Source organism: Rhyacophila brunnea, unplaced genomic scaffold, assembly GCF_057557595.1.
Source record: "Rhyacophila brunnea isolate RB1 unplaced genomic scaffold, BYU_Rbru_1.0 scaffold_6, whole genome shotgun sequence".
NCBI classification, from domain to species: domain Eukaryota; kingdom Metazoa; phylum Arthropoda; class Insecta; order Trichoptera; family Rhyacophilidae; genus Rhyacophila; species Rhyacophila brunnea.
Window position 1 is genome coordinate 38,872,038 of NW_028233276.1, and position 18,786 is coordinate 38,890,823.

Sequence of the window (18,786 nt, forward strand, 5' to 3'; positions counted from 1 at the left end):
GATTTAAACTTCCTCGTCTACTTTCTGTATACAATCGTAACGAACGTCTATTTATTCCATTCGACAGTGCAGCGTTCAATTGTCCTGGCGTCCAGTTGTCCCATTCCCGAAAAATGCCCGTGTATTCAGAAATACCTAGGTATTATATTTTTAACCCACTTTTCGTAAAATGTAGATGTGTAAAAAATATGGAAAACTGTTGTAGAGTGATATTATTTATTTAAAACATAAAAAATCGAGAACATTTTTAGGGTTTCTTGCGGAAGTAATTTCAGTATTAATACTGATACTTTTAAAAATGTTGTGAATAACCGTGTTAAGCAATAAGATTTTTTTCGCTCAAACAAGTTGGACACTTACTGGATTCCAATTTTTGGACTTGTTTTCATATACCTACAGTCATTGACTTTCAATATGTCCACCATAATAAACAATATTCGATTGCTTATGCCTGCTTACTCAATAATAATAATATTGTTTTCCATCCGCGCATCATGATAATAATTATCACGTTAAAAACACATTACAATTTGGATCCGGGACATTTGTGCGTTTTTTCTTTCACACAAACAGTTCTCATAAAACTTATATTATGGTTTATCCACATCCTATGATTTGTTTCGTCTGGAGGTAGCATACTGATAAAAAGTGCCTTTATGTAGCAGTGTGCAATTAGGTACCTACATAATAAATATTGTTCAACTACTATTATTTACGTAACAACTGTTCTGGATGTAAGTTAGGCAACATAGGATGGCAATGTTCAAAAAAGTAAAACAATATCAGACGCTGGATTCATTTTTAAGCGAATAAACAAATCGGTTAACCTCTAACAGTCTTGAATAATAATTGCCTTTGTAAGGTTAGGGTAGTTCAAATTGAATTTGTATTTATTATTTTTACGTTAAAATACTTAATAACAACCAATATAGTATATTCTGATTGTAAAATTAATTAGTGGAGTTAGTATTCTGGTTGCTGGAATTAATAATTAGTATTGGTGTGTATCGTATCTACCTTTTTCCATAACCCTGTATTGGTTGAACCTGTAGAGGTTATCGAAGTATTTTATGATAATAATTGGTAATAATAGCCCCCATATCTTGAAGCAGGCCCCCAGGCCAGGATCTTAGACGGCCCTCTACCAATCGCTAGGGTTAAAGGCAATAGGACGCTCTACACAAAATCGTTATATAAAACGTTGTTACAGGTAAAATTTAGGATATTCGGTGTATTTTTAACGATTTTTTGTATTGTTGAATAAATCCACTTGACCTATGGAGCTGTTGAATATCGACACACAATAATCAATGCATCACACAACTAGACATTTAAAATTTTTAACACCCTTTAAGTTAAATAGCGCCACATGCGATTTTTTTTCAATTTGGGAAATTTTGTGATGTGTGTTTATCTCACTTATCAGGTCGACCCACCACGCCGGGCCGTCACAGAGCCCGTTCCTCCTACTTAGCTTAGGTAGCAGTGGCAGGCTGTTAAGATCCGACATAAATAGTGCACGTAAACATTTTCAATGAAAGTATTTGTTTTCATTGTGCTTGTGCATTGTGACAATATGTAGATGGTGTTTGTTAGTTTTTTAAATTCAATTAAACCCTGCATACCTAATCCAAGCCATAGTAGATAATAGTAAAAAAATATTCGTTATTCTATAAAATGTGTCAAGTTATGCCATTAAAACATACATAATTTTAGATATTTTATAGGTAGAATAATATTTTTTATTGATTGTGCTTTGGTTTAAGCAGGGAGGGATTAATGAATTAATTAATTTATGATTTAATTAATGAAAACTAACCAAGACCATTTGCAATATTATTATGTATTCATAATTCTACGAAAACAAAATTTGTACATATTTAATATGTATGGCTGAAAATGTGTGCTCTATTTTTTTCGGATCGCCATAGCATAACTAAACTATCATGGTTTGGTTAAGGGCAGGGTTTAATTGAATTTAAAAAAATAACCACCACCATCTGCAAATTGTATTCTTAGTTCAATGAAAACAAATAAGTGTGACTGACAAAGTTTAGTGTACACTATTTATGTCGAATCTTAATAGTCTACCTCCACCCCTTGCTACTGGTTGGTAGGTACTTTTTTTAAATTATAACTTTTTAATGCATTTGCTGATATATTATCAGCATTTTTATATCTAAACATCTAGTCATTTGTTTTCAAATTGACTTATCAGTAGTTGATTTGGAGCTAACGGTATTATTATTTTAAGAGGGCATAATATTATAAAATATGATTGAAATACCCTTGCTATAATATAATGTACTTAAGTGAATGTTTGTTGTTGAATCGTGGGTGAAGTTTATCTTCCCGTTCCCATATCTTGTCAATAATGGCGGCGAGCCATAAATTGTTTAACAAGCAATTCGTGGACTGGAGATTAATCTCTTATCGTCGTGTCAAAAGTCGGACCACTGACTATTTATTCTCCGGCTGTTGATCCTGGCCGTCAATCAAGATTTCGATTATTTGCTCCCCTTTTCATATAAATGCCGAAGGGATCCTTAAGGACTAATCATTGTGCTGGTGGACCTCGTCTCACAAGTTTGTTCCATCGATTAGGACCAGTTATTCAAGATGAAGGCATTCGTTGTTGTGTTCGCTGCGTGCTTTTTGATAGTGGTTGAGGTAAGAAAAATAAAAGTATGTAGGTACCTATATTATGTTTACTTACATTATTAATATAATTATTACTTAAATTGATTAAAAAAAAATGATTTTTCTAATATGTATATTTCTGTAGATATTCCAGAAGCATATTTTTATTTTAATCTCTGGTGTCTCGAATAAAGAATATCTACCTAATTAAATATTATTATAAATTGTAAGTAAGTAGGTAGGTATTATTTTTGTGGAGGCCCGTATGCAGGGAACACAAAATTAATGGGAACTGGCTATCCCTGGCTACTGGTTGTGGTATAACAGGCTAAATATCTCAAGTTTGGAAAAATGTGGGATAAACTTAAACACGTGTTAAAGAATATGCTATTTTCATTAGTTACTGGTATGTATTTTAGTTTGTCACGTTAATGTAACGTCCTTTCAATTTTTAACTTGGGTTTGCTGGCGGTCAGGCCATAAACTACCCTGCTTCAGAACATTGGTCCATTGCGATGGCTTTTACATTTATATTTATTAATCTGTTTTGTGGCCTCCACAGAGTAGAGCTTTGCATTACCAGGTTTTTTTTTAAATTATTATTAAGTACTAAACTTTAATCAAACTGATTGATACTTGGAATACTTTAACTAAATACACTGAGTATATTTTTTGTGATCATTATGTACATCGTCAGGACCTACATTATGATTTAATAATTTATTTTATTGTAATACCTAATTGAATACTTACTAGTAAAATATTATACATACTGTGCAAATTTTATTATTCGGATTTTTTGCAAATTTGAACCACCCAGGTTTGGCGTCAACTACTAACTAAATTATCATAAATGTGCGAATATTGATTAACTTGTCTATATTTACACACCATGTTGGGCTGAATTGAGACTTTTTAGACCGCTGAGCTACACGTATCTACTGTGAATCACCTCGGTAATATATTTTCAAAAACCAAAAGAGATATTTTTTATGCAATCGAAGTTTAATTTGGTTTTATAATCTTAATGTCAATAAACGAGTTTTATAAATATAACTAATGCTTAATTATAATTAGATCTAAATTAAAATTACAATATAAGTATCTATATAATACTTCATAATATTATGCAGTGGCGAATGATGGAGGTAGGCTGTTAAGATCAGCCATAAATAGTGCACACTAAGCTTTTTCAGACATACGTATTTGTTTTAATTGAAATAAGACTACAATTATTTACGGTGTTGGTTAGTTTTTATAATTCAATTAATCCCTGCGAAACCAAGCCATAATAAACAATAGTCAAAAAATACTCGTCTACCTATAAAATATCTAAAATTATGCAATTAAATCATACATAACTTCGGATGTTTTATAGATAGAGTTTTTTTATCTATTATGGCTTGGTTAAGTAAGACAGGGCTTAATGAATTTAAAAAATGAACCAGCAATATGTGTAATAATATAATATGAATACGTGTATTAAATAAGGCTCTAAGTACCAAAAACAAAAAAACTGACATTTTTATAGAAAAGTGTTCTACATACTAACGCCAATAACTTCAGCTATGGTCTAAGTGCCTCAAGCAAGTCAAAAAAATACAGCAAAATATTTAAACCTGTCGACGTTGTAAGTCCGTTGGCCTGTTTTATTTATAATGGTGTAAATAGCACTACAGTGGTCAACTTCATTCAATATAAAATGGCTGACGATGGTGTGTTGACACTTGCGACTTCCTAATACCTAAAATTATAGAAGCTGCCGTGATTGCTTCACACTTTAAAACCACATTTTTCAAAAGGTCTGCTTCATGAAATTTTACTGCAATGACTCGGTATTTTGTATCTACAGGCAATACTACTTTTTGGTACTTAGAGCCTTAATTAATACACGTATTCATATGTATTCTTAATCCAACGAAAACAAATAAGTATGAATGAAAAAGTGTGCCCAATTTTATCGTATCGCCCAAAGTATACCAAAACTATTGTGGTTTGGTATAGGTAGGGTTTAACTGATTTTTAAGAACTAACCATCACCACCTGTAAATTAATCGTAGTCATAGTTCAATAAAACAAATATGTATGACAAACGAAGTTTAATGTGCACTATTATTTATGGCGAATCTTAACAGCCTACATCCACTCTTCGCTACTGATATTATGTATCACAGAATGAAGATCCCAACGTGTCAATATTATAATATAATAAGTTATGTAAAATAAAGTGCTTTCAAATAAAAAAAAAATCGATATCTACCTTCAAATTTGTTTTGGATTGACAGCATAACAGTATTTTTATCAGTAGAACGACATCAGAGACATCATAGGTCCTCTAAGTCAAAGTTTTAACCTGGCCCTGCACGGATGTACAAACTTTTTGAGTTAAATGCAATATAGTTAAAACCACTCTTTGTTAACTTTACCGATATGTACTTATTCTGAATATTTTTTTTTTTTAATTATGGCCACATTTGTTATTTTTCATTGATAGAATGCCACTTTTTAGGTAGAATGACAATTTTACAATCGTTTTGAAATTAACTAAATAATATTTTTTATGGACTTATCCATAAAAATAATATCTAAGAAGGTATAATATAAACTGTTAAGCTGGTAGCAAAATTGAAATAACTAGGTCCGAGATAACTTATGTAATATTGTAGATACCTAATTGTATATTAGGACATACGGCATTCAATATAACTAGGTAAGTAGGTAGGTACAGTTTATTTATGCTATTGATAATTTAATTTTCGTTGATGACGTGCATTTTCTGTCTTTTAGTGTTTTTTTAAAGATACTTACGTGAAATGATTGACTGACACCAACACAACAAGCTCTCAAAAATATTTTTCCGAATACGATCTTTTTTTCGATTTTTTGTAGCATTTTAACATTGGATCGTGGAGCTAGATTTCAAATCGAATACAATGCAAACTGTTCTTTATATTATTTCAACAATCACATACTTAGTTCACTTTTTATATCATTGAGCGAAGCCAAAATTCAAAATAAATCACTGTAGCTTCTAGAATGATAAACAAAGTCTATAATCTAGATAGTACCAATTTTTATAATTATTATTGTGAATCACTGCAAAATTAAAGTTGTATTATTTATATGTTAAAATATCTAATACTTTAATTTAAGAGATGGGTTAAAATCTTTAACGTTTTTCTGCAGTTTTGTCACATTTTTTTGTCCTGCTAAAAAGCTTTTTCACCTATTTCCCATATACATTGTGACGTGAAATTCTTTAAAGCGGTGATGTTAATGGTACCTACTCGAAAGTCGAAATAGGTTTTAATGGTATATATTCCAAAAATTTGATGTACCCACATCATATAAAACAATTTATATATACCTATATATGTATATAACGGTTTCAAAAATATAAATAAACGTAAAAAAAAATATTTGTGTTGTCGATTTACTTTTCAAGATAATGTAACTTATTAAAATTATATAATGCGCGTTGTCGTTTTGCGTTTGTCGCGAAAGATGGCTAGGGTAGGGGCTCTGGTCGCAGTGGCGAAGGGAGGAGGTAGGCTGATAAGATCCGCTATAAATAGTGCACATTAAACTTTGTTAGACATACATATTTATTTTTATTAAACTAAGACTATAATTTACAGAATATGGTGTTGATTAGTTTTTAAAAATCAACGAAACAGCACCTAAACCAAACCGTAATAGCTTTGGTATACTTTGGGCGATACGACAATATTGTGCACACTTTTTCATTCATACTTATTTTGTTTTCGTTGGATTAAAAACATGTTACACATATTATTGGTTCATTTTATTAAATTTATTAGGCCCTGCCTAACCAAACTATAATAGATAAAACATATTGTTATATCACTATAAAAAAATCCAAAGTTATGTAGGTATATTGCATAATTTGAATTGAATTAAAATGTTATAGATGGACGAGTATTTGTTTACTATTATCTATTATGGCTTGGTTTTCGCATAATTTAATTGAATTTTAAAATCTTCTGTAAATTGTAGTATCATTTCATTGAAAACAAAAACGCATGACTGACTAAGTATAGTGTGGACTATTTATGACGGATCTTAACAGCCTACCTCCACTCTTCGCCACGGTAGACCGGTCGGGATTTCGAACGGGGGTCTGAAGGTGGCCAGGGTGTGAAGTCCCATTAGTTCAATAAATATCATATCAATATAATACAAAACATACACATTGTAGCGAATAAAAAACACGGAACAAGGTAATGCACGTTGCGAGTTATCGACATATCCCTGCTGTGGGCATTATCATATTATATGACGTATATGTATATATAATAATATATATCGATTTTAAAATAACAATAAGTGCTTTTTTTATTCTACAGCTTCAATACAACATTAATGATTCCCAGAATTAGTATAGCAGCCTTTCTGATATTGCATAATACATTCAACGATATTAATTATTCAACCAAATAATAATAATAATATATTGTATATTTGACAGATATCCAATTATATTATTTCGATCAGTCAAAAATTCTGCATGGTTACTTGTTTGAAAAGGTAAAAAATATCTTTGTCCAAAATCAGTAGGTATACAGAACAAAGTTCAATACATCAGCCTGAGTAGGATGTGTATACGTGTAAGTGACCAGGTAAGTACGAGTATAAATTAAAAAAATACATGCCAATTTTATTATTTTTTAATATTTACAAATGGATGCTACACCGCACATCTTAATTTGATTTAAACGGCTATTATAATAGTAAATTAGACAGTAGGACTACATAGCGTATTTACTTTAAAATATGACAGTACAGATTATATAACACAATAATATATATTATATAATAATACTAGTAATTATTTTGTATATTAACTAATAATTCCATATCAACTATGCCTATCGGGCACCTTTCATTTTAAAAAATCATTGGTTATCAACATAATCTTGCACGCTATATTGAAAATGTCATGTTTCAAATGGATAATATATTTTTAGTCAGTTTATTATATTAGGTAGGTACATGTAAATTTTTAAATGACATCGATTTAATTTCATATTATCAGTATTAGATATATTTTATGCAATGTTCACAGTAATTTTCTAGTAGTACCTACCAATTATTCGAGAGCTTAAAACGTGTTTTTTGCTGTTCTAGGTATATTATAGTCAGTCAGAGGAGATACAAAAATTGATTTATATTTATAAGCACATCAATGAAAGTACATATTAAGTTTTTTAAAGTCTCTTAATAACTCTTGATTATGTAGTATTAATTATACGTAGCGGAGGGCTCGTCATAATTGAGTGTGTGATTCGTCAACATTTTGACAAAATTATCACATCAGAGGTTTTAAAAGTTTAATGATGATATTTGATATATTATTATAACCCTTCGTTTTTATGTCTCTATGCTTCCCACAATTTTTTTTATAAATTTGGTCATGAAACTATGTTTCTATTGTATTGCGTCTTTGTATACAATCATGAAGACACATGCCCAAGTTTAATGTTCATTGAATTTATGAAAAGTTTATTAATTGTCCCCAAATTTTTATCTCACATAAGCATACAGATAATGTTGTTTGACTTTAAACTTAGAATTGTAGAAACATTTATGAGTCATTTTTACATGATTCTATTGACAATAATAAACTGTACACATTGATTAAACTTTGTTCACAGGGTCTGACGGATGAGCAGAAAGCAAAACTCAAGAGACACCACTCCGAATGCTTGGCCGAAACCGGTGTAGAGCCGAGCCTAATCCAGAAGGTACGCCTTGGAGATTATAAGATCGAGAACGAGGATCTGAAGAAGTTCGCGCTCTGCACCATGATCAAGTCAGAGCTGATGACCAAGGAAGGCAAGTTCAAGAAGGATGTTGCTTTGGCTAAGGTTCCGGTCGATGGAGACAGGGCTGCTGTAGAGAAAGTCATCGATGCTTGCCTTGCAATCAAGGGAAACACTCCTGAACAATCAGCGTGGAATTATGTTAAGTGTTACCACGAGAAGAACCCAAAACACCCCATTCTGTAAATTTTATGTTCAATACGCTAAAAATAAAATAACATAAAAAACGAAATCATTCAATTTTAATATATTCTCAAAGAGAATACAAAATATTTACTGATTCTATTTCTTCAAGCTTGTAAAGTTATTTGAATTATTGATTTATTTTATATAGTTTCTGATTTTAATCTCACGTTGATTATAGTCTGAAGAATATTTTAATTTTATTCGTTATATATAAATGTCTTCTTCAGTTTTTACACGTGAGTATGGGGCATTTAATACTCCAGGCACGTCCTGTCGCAACAACAAATGACCGCAAGAAAAAACCCAGAAAAATACAAAAATAACTTCTTTTTTTTCTACATTTATTTTTATAAAATGTGGAATTAATTTTGTTTAAAATAAAAAAGAAACAGCGCTGATTTACATAATGTACCTATCCATCAACCGTGAAAAATAAAAAGATTTACCAAACATGATAGTTTTTGTTAATGTATGTACTGTGTCTCATCATCATCATCAGCCTGAATTTATCCACTGATAGATGAAGGCCTCTCCAAGCTGATTCCACTTCTCTTGGTCCTGTGCGTTGCGTTTCCACGTACTTCCGCAGAACTTTATCATTTCATCGATCCAGCGGTCTCCAGGTCTACCTTGCGGACGTTTTGTACCTTTTGGATGCCACTGGATGACTAAATTTGTCCAACGATTGTCTGTGTTACTGTGTCTATTAATTATTATTTTTGATATTTTAAATTTTTTACAATTTTATTATTACGTTGGGTACTATTATAAAATAAATTAATATCATAATACCATAAAAATAAATCTGTGGTATAAAGAGGGGATTTAGAGAATTATATCAATACAATTTAAAAAGCCCGTGTTAATTATTAGAAACTTAGCTTGGCATCTAGGCATGTATAATTAAATTAAGAACGTGCGTGGTGTAAATTAACAGAAAAGATTGCCTAAAGTCTCCATATAAAGTTACCGCACGAATGAAAATGTCTTGCGTATGTTAAAGTATCATTTCTATAATAAATTAATAATTGATCAAGTCAACCAAAATGCCCGAATGTTTTTTTAATATTTCTCAATAAATCTTTTTGATGCTTAGCGAAATGTTCGCCATTATTTTAAGGGATCACTACATTAAATACACACGTATTAAAAAACTCTTTTTTCAGTACGTAATGTGAATGACTGTTTGTTTTGTTTATAAATGTCATCAATTTTTAAAATTGGAACTGCGCAAAGGATCCGTACTTCAAAACAAGAATACTAAATATAAGGGGATATTATTGTCCAGCTAACTAGATGAAGTCATTTTCTTTGCATATGGCGTACAGTAGAACCTCAATTTTAATTTAACTTACATATGAAACGTTATAGGTACCATCATCTCGCTTTTAAGAACAGCTGCAACATTTAAACACAAATATTTACCACAAACTTTATATTTCACACAAAACTATATATTTCAGCAATGTGTAGGTACTCCCGATTTTGGCATTAGAAAATTAGTCAAATCAAAATTTACCGGCTTATATCCAATATTTAAGTCGTTTATTCATATATCTTCCATCTTACTCTAACGCGTACTGCAGATCTTAAGCGTCAATTACATTGAGATTCTTTACGAGCTGTTTGTTGGCGAATTTATAATCTGCCTGTAAATTCACATAGTGTAATCATCGAACAAGCTAACATGTTCGATGATTACACTGGGCGACTTTACAGGCAGATTATAAATTCGCCAACAAACAGCTCGTAAAGAAGCCCAATGTAATTGAAGCTTTAAACGCGCGCCGAATGCTTGCTTACTCGCACTTATAGTAAGCTTAGACCTTGATCCGTACGCATTTCAGGCTTTATTTTTCGGAAAATGTAAAATGATGTATTGGTAATGTTATGTAGTATGTACCTACTTAAGTATTCCAAAGTGTTTGGACTAACTAAAAGAAGGTTGGAGGCAGACATATTTTATAATAATTGAATACGTGTATTAAATAAGGCTCTAAGTACCAAAAAGTAGTATTGCCTGTAGTTACAAAATACCGAGTCATTGCAGTAAAATTTCATGAATCAGACCTTTTGAAAAATGTAGTTTTACAGTGTGAAGCAATCACGGCAGCTTCTATAATTTTAGGTATTAAGAACTCGCAAGTATCAACACACCATCGTCAGCTATTTCATACTGAATGCCGTTGACCACTGCAGTGCTACTTATACCATTATAAATAAAACACGCCAACGGACTTACAACGTCGACAGGTTTAATTATTTTGCTGTATTTTTTTGACTTGCTCGAGGCACTTAGACTATAGTTGAAGTTATTGGCGTTGGTATGTAGAACATTTTTCTATAAAAATGTCAGTTTTTATTTTTTTGGTACTTAGCGCCTTAATTAATACACGTATTCAATTATTATGCCCTCTTAAAATAATAATACCGTTAGCTCCAAATCAACTACTGATAAGTCAATTTGAAAACAAATGACTAGATGTTTAGATATAAAAATGCTGATAATATATCAGCAAATTCATTAAAAAGTTATAATTTAAAAAAGTACCTACCTACCAGTGGCAAGGGGTGGAGGTAGACTATTAAGATCCGACATAAATAGTGCACACTAAAATTTATCTGTCAATCGTATTTGTTTTCATTGAACTAAGACTACAATGTGCAAATAGTGTTTGTTAGTTTTTAAAATTAAACTAAACCCTGCATAATCCAAGCCATAGTAGATAACAGTCAAAAAATATTTATTTATCTATTAAATATTTTTTGACGATTGCGGTTTGCTTTAGGCAGGGCTTAATGAATTAAAAAAAAACTAACCAACACCATTAATATTGTGACATGTATTTTTAATTCCACGAAATAAATAAGTATGACTGAACTTTAGGCAGTGTGTAATTGAATTTAAAAAAACTAACCAGCATCATTTGTTTCTATTGTATACTTAGTTCAGAAAAATCAAATTAGAATGAGTAACAAAGTTTAGTATGCATTATGCATACCGAATCTTAAGGCGAATTCTTCACTGAGCCTTTTTTAAAGAGGCACCTAGCGGAAAAATACGAAGCTTGCAATTTGAGACATTTTTTTGATAATTTACAATTTCAACTGTATTAATGAATAAATATGTATCTGAAAACATTAAAAATAAAAATATTTTTTATTTTAAGTCAAAGACAAACTTACAATTGTAAAAAAAGGAATAAAATGTGAATTTGTTCTATCGGTCCGCACCCTATTATTACATATATTTTATGGTCATATTTATTATTAAAATTTAGTTCATTAAGTTTTCTAAGCATCACCTAAGCGATTTTTGACTAATTCATAGTTTTAATATTTTTAATATCTATTTTAAAAAACATCGATTTTTATAAAAAATATAAATGTGTATAACTTGAAATCCTTTTTATTTATATCAAATCAATTATTTTTATAAATATAAATAAAATATTTATATTAATATAAATAAAAAGGATTTCAAGTTATACACATTTATATTTTTTATAAAAATTGATGTTTTTTAAAATAGATATAAAAAATATTAAAACTATGAATTTGTCAAAAATCGCTTAGGTGATACTTAGAAAACTTAATAAACCAAATTTTAATAATAAATATGACCATAAAATATATGTAATAATAGGGTGCGGACCGATAGAACAAATTCACATTTTATTACATTTTTTACAATTGTAAGTTTGTCTTTGACTTAAAATAAAAAATATTTTTATTTTTAATGTTTTCAGATACATATGTATTCATTAATACAGTTGAAAGTGTAAATTATTAAAAAAATGTCTCAAATTGCAAGCTTCGTATTTTTCCGCTAGGTGCCTCTTTAAAAAAGGCTCAGTGAAGAATTCGCCTTAACAGCCTATACCTCCACCCCTCACCAGTGACATCTATGAAGGTTTTCGTAAAATACTTTAATACACCTCATTAAAGAATCATATCGTATTGTCAATGAAAAAAACAATCATTTTTAATTTGTATTGCATCTTGGGGTCATATCATAGATAGATTACTATTTTTTTTATTTAATACATACAAGATTTTAAAATGTGAAATTATGTGTTATAGAAAATACACAATGAGTCGAGTTCGAGTTCCACCAGGACCTATTTTTTCTGAAGATTTCAAAATATGTATCTTCTATAATACATACAGGTAGTTACTGCTTTTACTTCTTAGAACTTAGAGTATCTTGTTTCGTTATTTTGTGTGACATTTTTTTAAAACATAGCCGGTGGTCATCCGAGGCTGCTGAAGCGCGTTGTTAATTGGGAGGCAAGGTGATTAGATTAGTCCGGCATTACTAAGGTCTTGAAAGTCGGCTTTTCTAAACATTAGCAGGGCAATTTTATTCTAACACGGGAACACGTTTTCATTGTTTTATTGCTTCAAAATAACATGGATATCACTCGGAGAAATTCCATAAATAAGGCGATTATCTACAATAATTCTAAGCACAGTTAACACGTCTTACTTGATTTCATTTAATACATTCGAATAGAATCTCTAAATCGACCTTTTTTATCTAATGCTATGGATGTCGAATTAAGTAAGACATCGTGTTAACTGTGTTATTTAAGGCGAATTCTTCACTGAGCCTTTTTTAAAGAGGCACCTAGCGGAAAAATACGAAGCTTGCAATTTGAGACATTTTTTTGATAATTTACAATTTCAACTGTATAAATGAATAAATATGTATCTGAAAACATTAAAAATAAAAATATTTTTTATTTTAAGTCAAAGACAAACTTACAATTGAAAAAAATGTAATAAAATGTGAATTTGTTCTATCGGTCCGCACCCTATTATTACATATATTTTATGGTCATATTTATTATTAAAATTTAGTTCATTAAGTTTTCTAAGCATCACCTAAGCGATTTTTGACTAATTCATAGTTTTAATATTTTTAATATCTATTTTAAAAAACATCGATTTTTATAAAAAATATAAATGTGTATAACTTGAAATCCTTTTTATTTATATCAAATCAATTATTTTTATAAATATAAATAAAATATTTATATTAATATAAATAAAAAGGATTTCAAGTTATACACATTTACATTTTTTATAAAAATTGATGTTTTTTAAAATAGATATAAAAAATATTAAAACTATGAATTTGTCAAAAATCGCTTAGGTGATGCTTAGAAAACTTAATAAACTAAATTTTAATAATAAATATGACCATAAAATATATGTAATAATAGGGTGCGGACCGATAGAACAAATTCACATTTTATTACATTTTTTACAATTGTAAGTTTGTCTTTGACTTAAAATAAAAAATATTTTTATTTTTAATGTTTTCAGATACATATGTATTCATTAATACAGTTGAAAGTGTAAATTATCAAAAAAATGTCTCAAATTGCAAGCTTCGTATTTTTCCGCTAGGTGCCTCTTTAAAAAAGGCTCAGTGAAGAATTCGCCTTAACAACATTTGATAGCTAACTGTTAACGCTGTCATATTCGGCCGTTAAAAAACATGACAGTTAACTTTCCGGGATAATTAACTGCCTGAATACGACATTATCATATTTATCACTTTTCTATTGATTTTGGAATTGAGTTATGTGGTATATATGGAAGATACACGGGATGCTGTCATGATCTGGTAAGATGACAATAAGATTCGCCGGAACCAGAGATTTTTGGGGGCGACGTGTGGTGCCCATATGCTCCGACTAAGGAGCAGAAACGGACTAAAAAGAAGAAGTATTACATATTTAGACATTAAAATAAAACACAATATTAAATTATGTAATATAATATAAGGCACTCATTCCATATAATTAAACAATGACCATGACCGGTTTCGTCCGCTTACCAAGACATTCTTCAATGATCAAAAGCCAATCCTGATATTTATTTTTAAAAAATACCTATATTAAATACGCCATCTATATAGTATTATCTTGACAAATCCTCGGTAATTGACGTACCTAACAATGAAGAAACGCTTCGTGTGGTATGGGCATGATGCCGCGAGATAGAGCTCCATATCCTAACATCATAGCTTCAAAGATTTCGTCATCGTGGCCATTTTTCCTCTTCACCCTTTGTAGCGGTGCCACAAAAGCGATCTACGTGCTGCAATTCTGACATACGGAATACGCGAGACGTGGCGACACCTTAATGTGTTTCCAATAATTATTGCCAGTTAACACGATATACCTACGTGATTATAAATAAAGTGTTGCCACTAAACGGCAACTTTTAAAGTGGCTTATTTATAAAGTTGAATTGGTTATATTAGTACAAGTACATAAGTACATACAAGTACATAATGCCCATCAGTTTTCACTAAACAGCCTTAATATTATCATCCTTTTTTCAACTTAAACTAGAGGTTTCCAACGAATATGTATAGGAAAATAATACGACTTTAAAATAAGTAGGTATAGGTATATCTCATAGTAACTTATTACCATTTGGCTTTTTTTTGCAGCAAGCCCTAGAGCGTAACGATAAAAAGGTCGCCCTACGTCAGTGATTCTCAAGTAAGGTTCCGCGAGGTCGTGACGGGGTTCCGAAAGAATTTGCAAAAATTTTCAAAAACGATTTGACTTGCCGTGATTGAGACTTCTTAATTTGAGGTTATATGGATACTATCCGTGGCTTTATCTAACTGGCTTTTTCTTAGGTATGCTTACATACTGTAGTTTAAATAAATATTTCTTAACCTTTTTTACATCTGCGAACCACAAAAAAATTAAAAAAAATGTTTTGCGGACCATCAACATTGCAATAAAATAATAAATATTTATATTTACACTATTTTTGAAACAATTGTCGAAATATATTACAACCCCACTTCAAATGTTGGGTTTATAGGTAAACCACGCCCCCGTCCTATACCACGACTATACTATAAAATAGTGTCATTCATTCCGGATTCAATTCATTGTGAACCCTTTTAGGTGCACGAATTCTGAAAGATTTATTACTTGAAATTTAATATAAGCTTTTAAAAATTGATACTAGCTATTTTTTTTGAACTGCGGAAATTGTTGCGGCCCACCCAAAAATCTTCGCGGACCACCAGTGTTTCATTGTTTTTAAATGTCACGTTGTGAATGTCTTAAATTATTTATCATTTGTAATGTTTACCGTATGTAAAAATGAATACATTTGAATTCCTCGAGGTTTCACAAAATATTTCAAAGGTTCCTTAAACCTAAATAAGTTTGAGAATCACTTCCACACGCACTACAATCAGCTGTTTATTTATTGTAAACTTGACACGGACATTCACGATATCGTAACGGCGTGATCGAAGCCCATAACGACATAAAAAGTTTTAAAAAAGTAACTTAACAATGAATCATTTACTACGACATTTATAATGAATCTGGACAGTTGACTTAACCAAGATATACAATTTTGACCATCCTTGGCACAAAACAATATAACCATTAACACAATCGAGGAAGCATGAAATATTTTTATTGTTTAAAATTAATTCACTAGAATCAAGTTCATTTAGCAAGTTTAGATTTATACCGAGAAAATAGTTACAATCTGTTTAGTCGGCAAGTACTCGTCTGATTTCGCTAAATACTCCGTCATGGAGAAAACATACTTTTGGACGTCGAATTAAAGTAATAGGTACATACCTACTTTGATTAAAAATACAAAAGTTGATCGCCAATGTAGCTCAATTTAAAAGCCATTAGTTAAAATTTGTCGTAATTCCATCGACTCCTTTAGCATTGTGGTCAATGTGCGTGGGCGCAATACCTGAGAGATGCAGGTTCGATTCCTGCGACTTGTTTCAAAAAGATTTTTTCTATTGTTTAAGTGTTTTCAATTATGTATGTTCAATAATAATTAGAATGTTATATTCTTAACACTTGTGAATTATTCGTTGAATAAAAAAATAGTGAAATAATTACTTTTTGTGTTTAGTACGAAAGGTGATACGGATTCTTAGATAAGCCGCACGCTGTCTTTAATAACCATACTCTAATTAAAGAGCGGATATGGTATATTATGAAGTGTCTTCATAAGAGATGTTAAGTATTTTACAAATTCCTAGCATCCTTTCCCACCTTAATTGTGACCGCCTATGTGCGAAAACATAAATAGTCTACTAATAAAAGTCCGGGAAATAAATGTCAATCGTAGATTACCAATGAATAACATCGCGGACTTCAATAATTAAATTATGTTTGTATTCAGACTAATATTATGAGACTCCTTTATTTGAGGTTATATTGATACTATCCGTGGCTTTATCCAGCTGGCTTTCTCTTAGGTATGCTTACATACTGTTGTTTAAATGATAGAAGATATCAATATTTGGCCACGTATTTTTTTCATTCTTGGTAGTAATGTGTCCTTGATAACTATTTTAGAAATCTGGAGCATCCGTTTTTTGTTCTCCCAAGGAGCAGAACTCACCTACCATTGGCGATGCCATGTAAAATGTGATATGTAAAAATACATTATATTGTATAATATATATATATATTTAAAAAACTTGGCGCTTTGAGCCTCGCGGGGGGGGGGGGGGCTCTGCCCCCCTGAGCCCCTCAGATGATGGTTACTTAAGCTCTGACGGCTAAAATTATTTAAGATGAAACATACTTTGCCTACTGATTCTCTGAATGCTGGTTGTCCAAATTCGAAAGAAAATTTATTTCTCAAAGTAACCGAATCCAAAGGGTTTAAACAATTTTACTTTTCTGAAAATTATGTGATTACAATAATAAAACGAAAGAAGTAATAATAAAAGACGAATAATACGTCGCACAGAATGTAAGCTACTGAACGTAAAATGAAAATAATCGGCGCGCGTAAGTAATCGGTGCGGGGCGCGGGCCGCGGGAGGGCTGCGCGTATAGTTATTCTACGTCTATTTTTCGTAACGCTTTTGCGTCGGATATCATGAGTAAAACATATTCCATGTTAAAAATAACGTTTCAAAAAAATAAATACGCCCAAGTCTAACTACTCTGTTTATCAGCGCTTGGCCACAGTGACGGGCGGGCAATGGCGCGGCGGCGTCTTGCAAAACTCAAACGTATAACCGTGTGTATTATGCCCCAAAAAACACACGGTCTACGAACATTTCACATACGGTTATACGTTTGAGTTGCGCAAGACGCCGCCGCACCTCCTCCGCGCGACCACTACGTTCTTGCACTTATGATAGAATAAGGCGTTAAATACTATTTTAATAATAGGTAATATTAAACCCAATAATATCTTAACACTATGCATTCACTTTGGATTGGGTACTTGTATAGGAATCATTCATAAATACCACTGAACAAAAACGATGCATAAGTGCGAGTGAGAAAGTATTCGGCACTCTTATAATCTCTGCGACACGCGCTAGAGTACGATAAAAAGTCTACATACGTGTGAGTTAGTTTCCAAAAGTATCGCCGGCAAATCGTGCTGAATCGCTTCACGTAGCGTCGATAACCTGCGAGCTCGTGTTGCTGAAATTGCTATTTTTGTGTTAAACATAAAGTCAGTGGTAAATATTTTTAGTTAATTAAGAAGGAAAGATGGTTTTGTGTGTTGTATTAAAATATGGTAGCCTTACTGGTAAGCAAGAAGATGGTATTACGTTTCATAGGTAAGCTGATACATGTTCGTGATAATTTATTTGTGTATTATTATATATTTTAATATCAGTGACCTAGTGTTTCTTTAAAATAACTTAAATTATGGATAACTTTACCTAATGGTTGCATTTTGACCGCTTAAAAATACTATATAACGTAAAAAAATAGAAAATTATATTTTAATTCTGAGCGTCAAGTGCGAGCACTCTGGGCGAGCACTAGCGAAATGGTCTATGGTCTCGAACATTTGTAGACGAATGCATTCGCTCGTCCACAAACCAAACGCACGGCACGCAGCTTCATTTAGCAATGCAACGGGTGGCGTCTAGATGTATCTATAGTCTATGTGCCACCCTATTGTTCGGCCGTACACATAATAAGGATATTGTGACACCGAATTAGCTCGTTTACAGTTTTCCACCTGACTTGTTATGTCCTACACTAGAGGTTTTTATGGTAATATATTACTATTGGCACTTGAATGCTTGTCGGTGTAAAAAAGGACAACTATTAGCTTC

At 31.3% G+C, this 18,786-nt stretch overlaps 1 protein-coding gene across 1 annotated transcript; it reads left to right on the forward strand.

Annotated features, from left to right (window-relative positions):
* Nucleotides 1-2,573: 2,573 nt before the first annotated feature.
* Nucleotides 2,574-9,082, forward strand: LOC147065665 (B1 protein-like). Its single transcript, XM_085956512.1, has 2 exons — nucleotides 2,574-2,670; nucleotides 8,316-9,082. The coding sequence occupies exons 1-2, from the start codon at nucleotides 2,620-2,622 to the stop codon at nucleotides 8,667-8,669; spliced, it is 405 nt and encodes a 134-aa protein (XP_085812638.1). The 5' UTR covers nucleotides 2,574-2,619; the 3' UTR covers nucleotides 8,670-9,082.
* The last annotated feature ends 9,704 nt before the right edge of the window (nucleotides 9,083-18,786 follow it).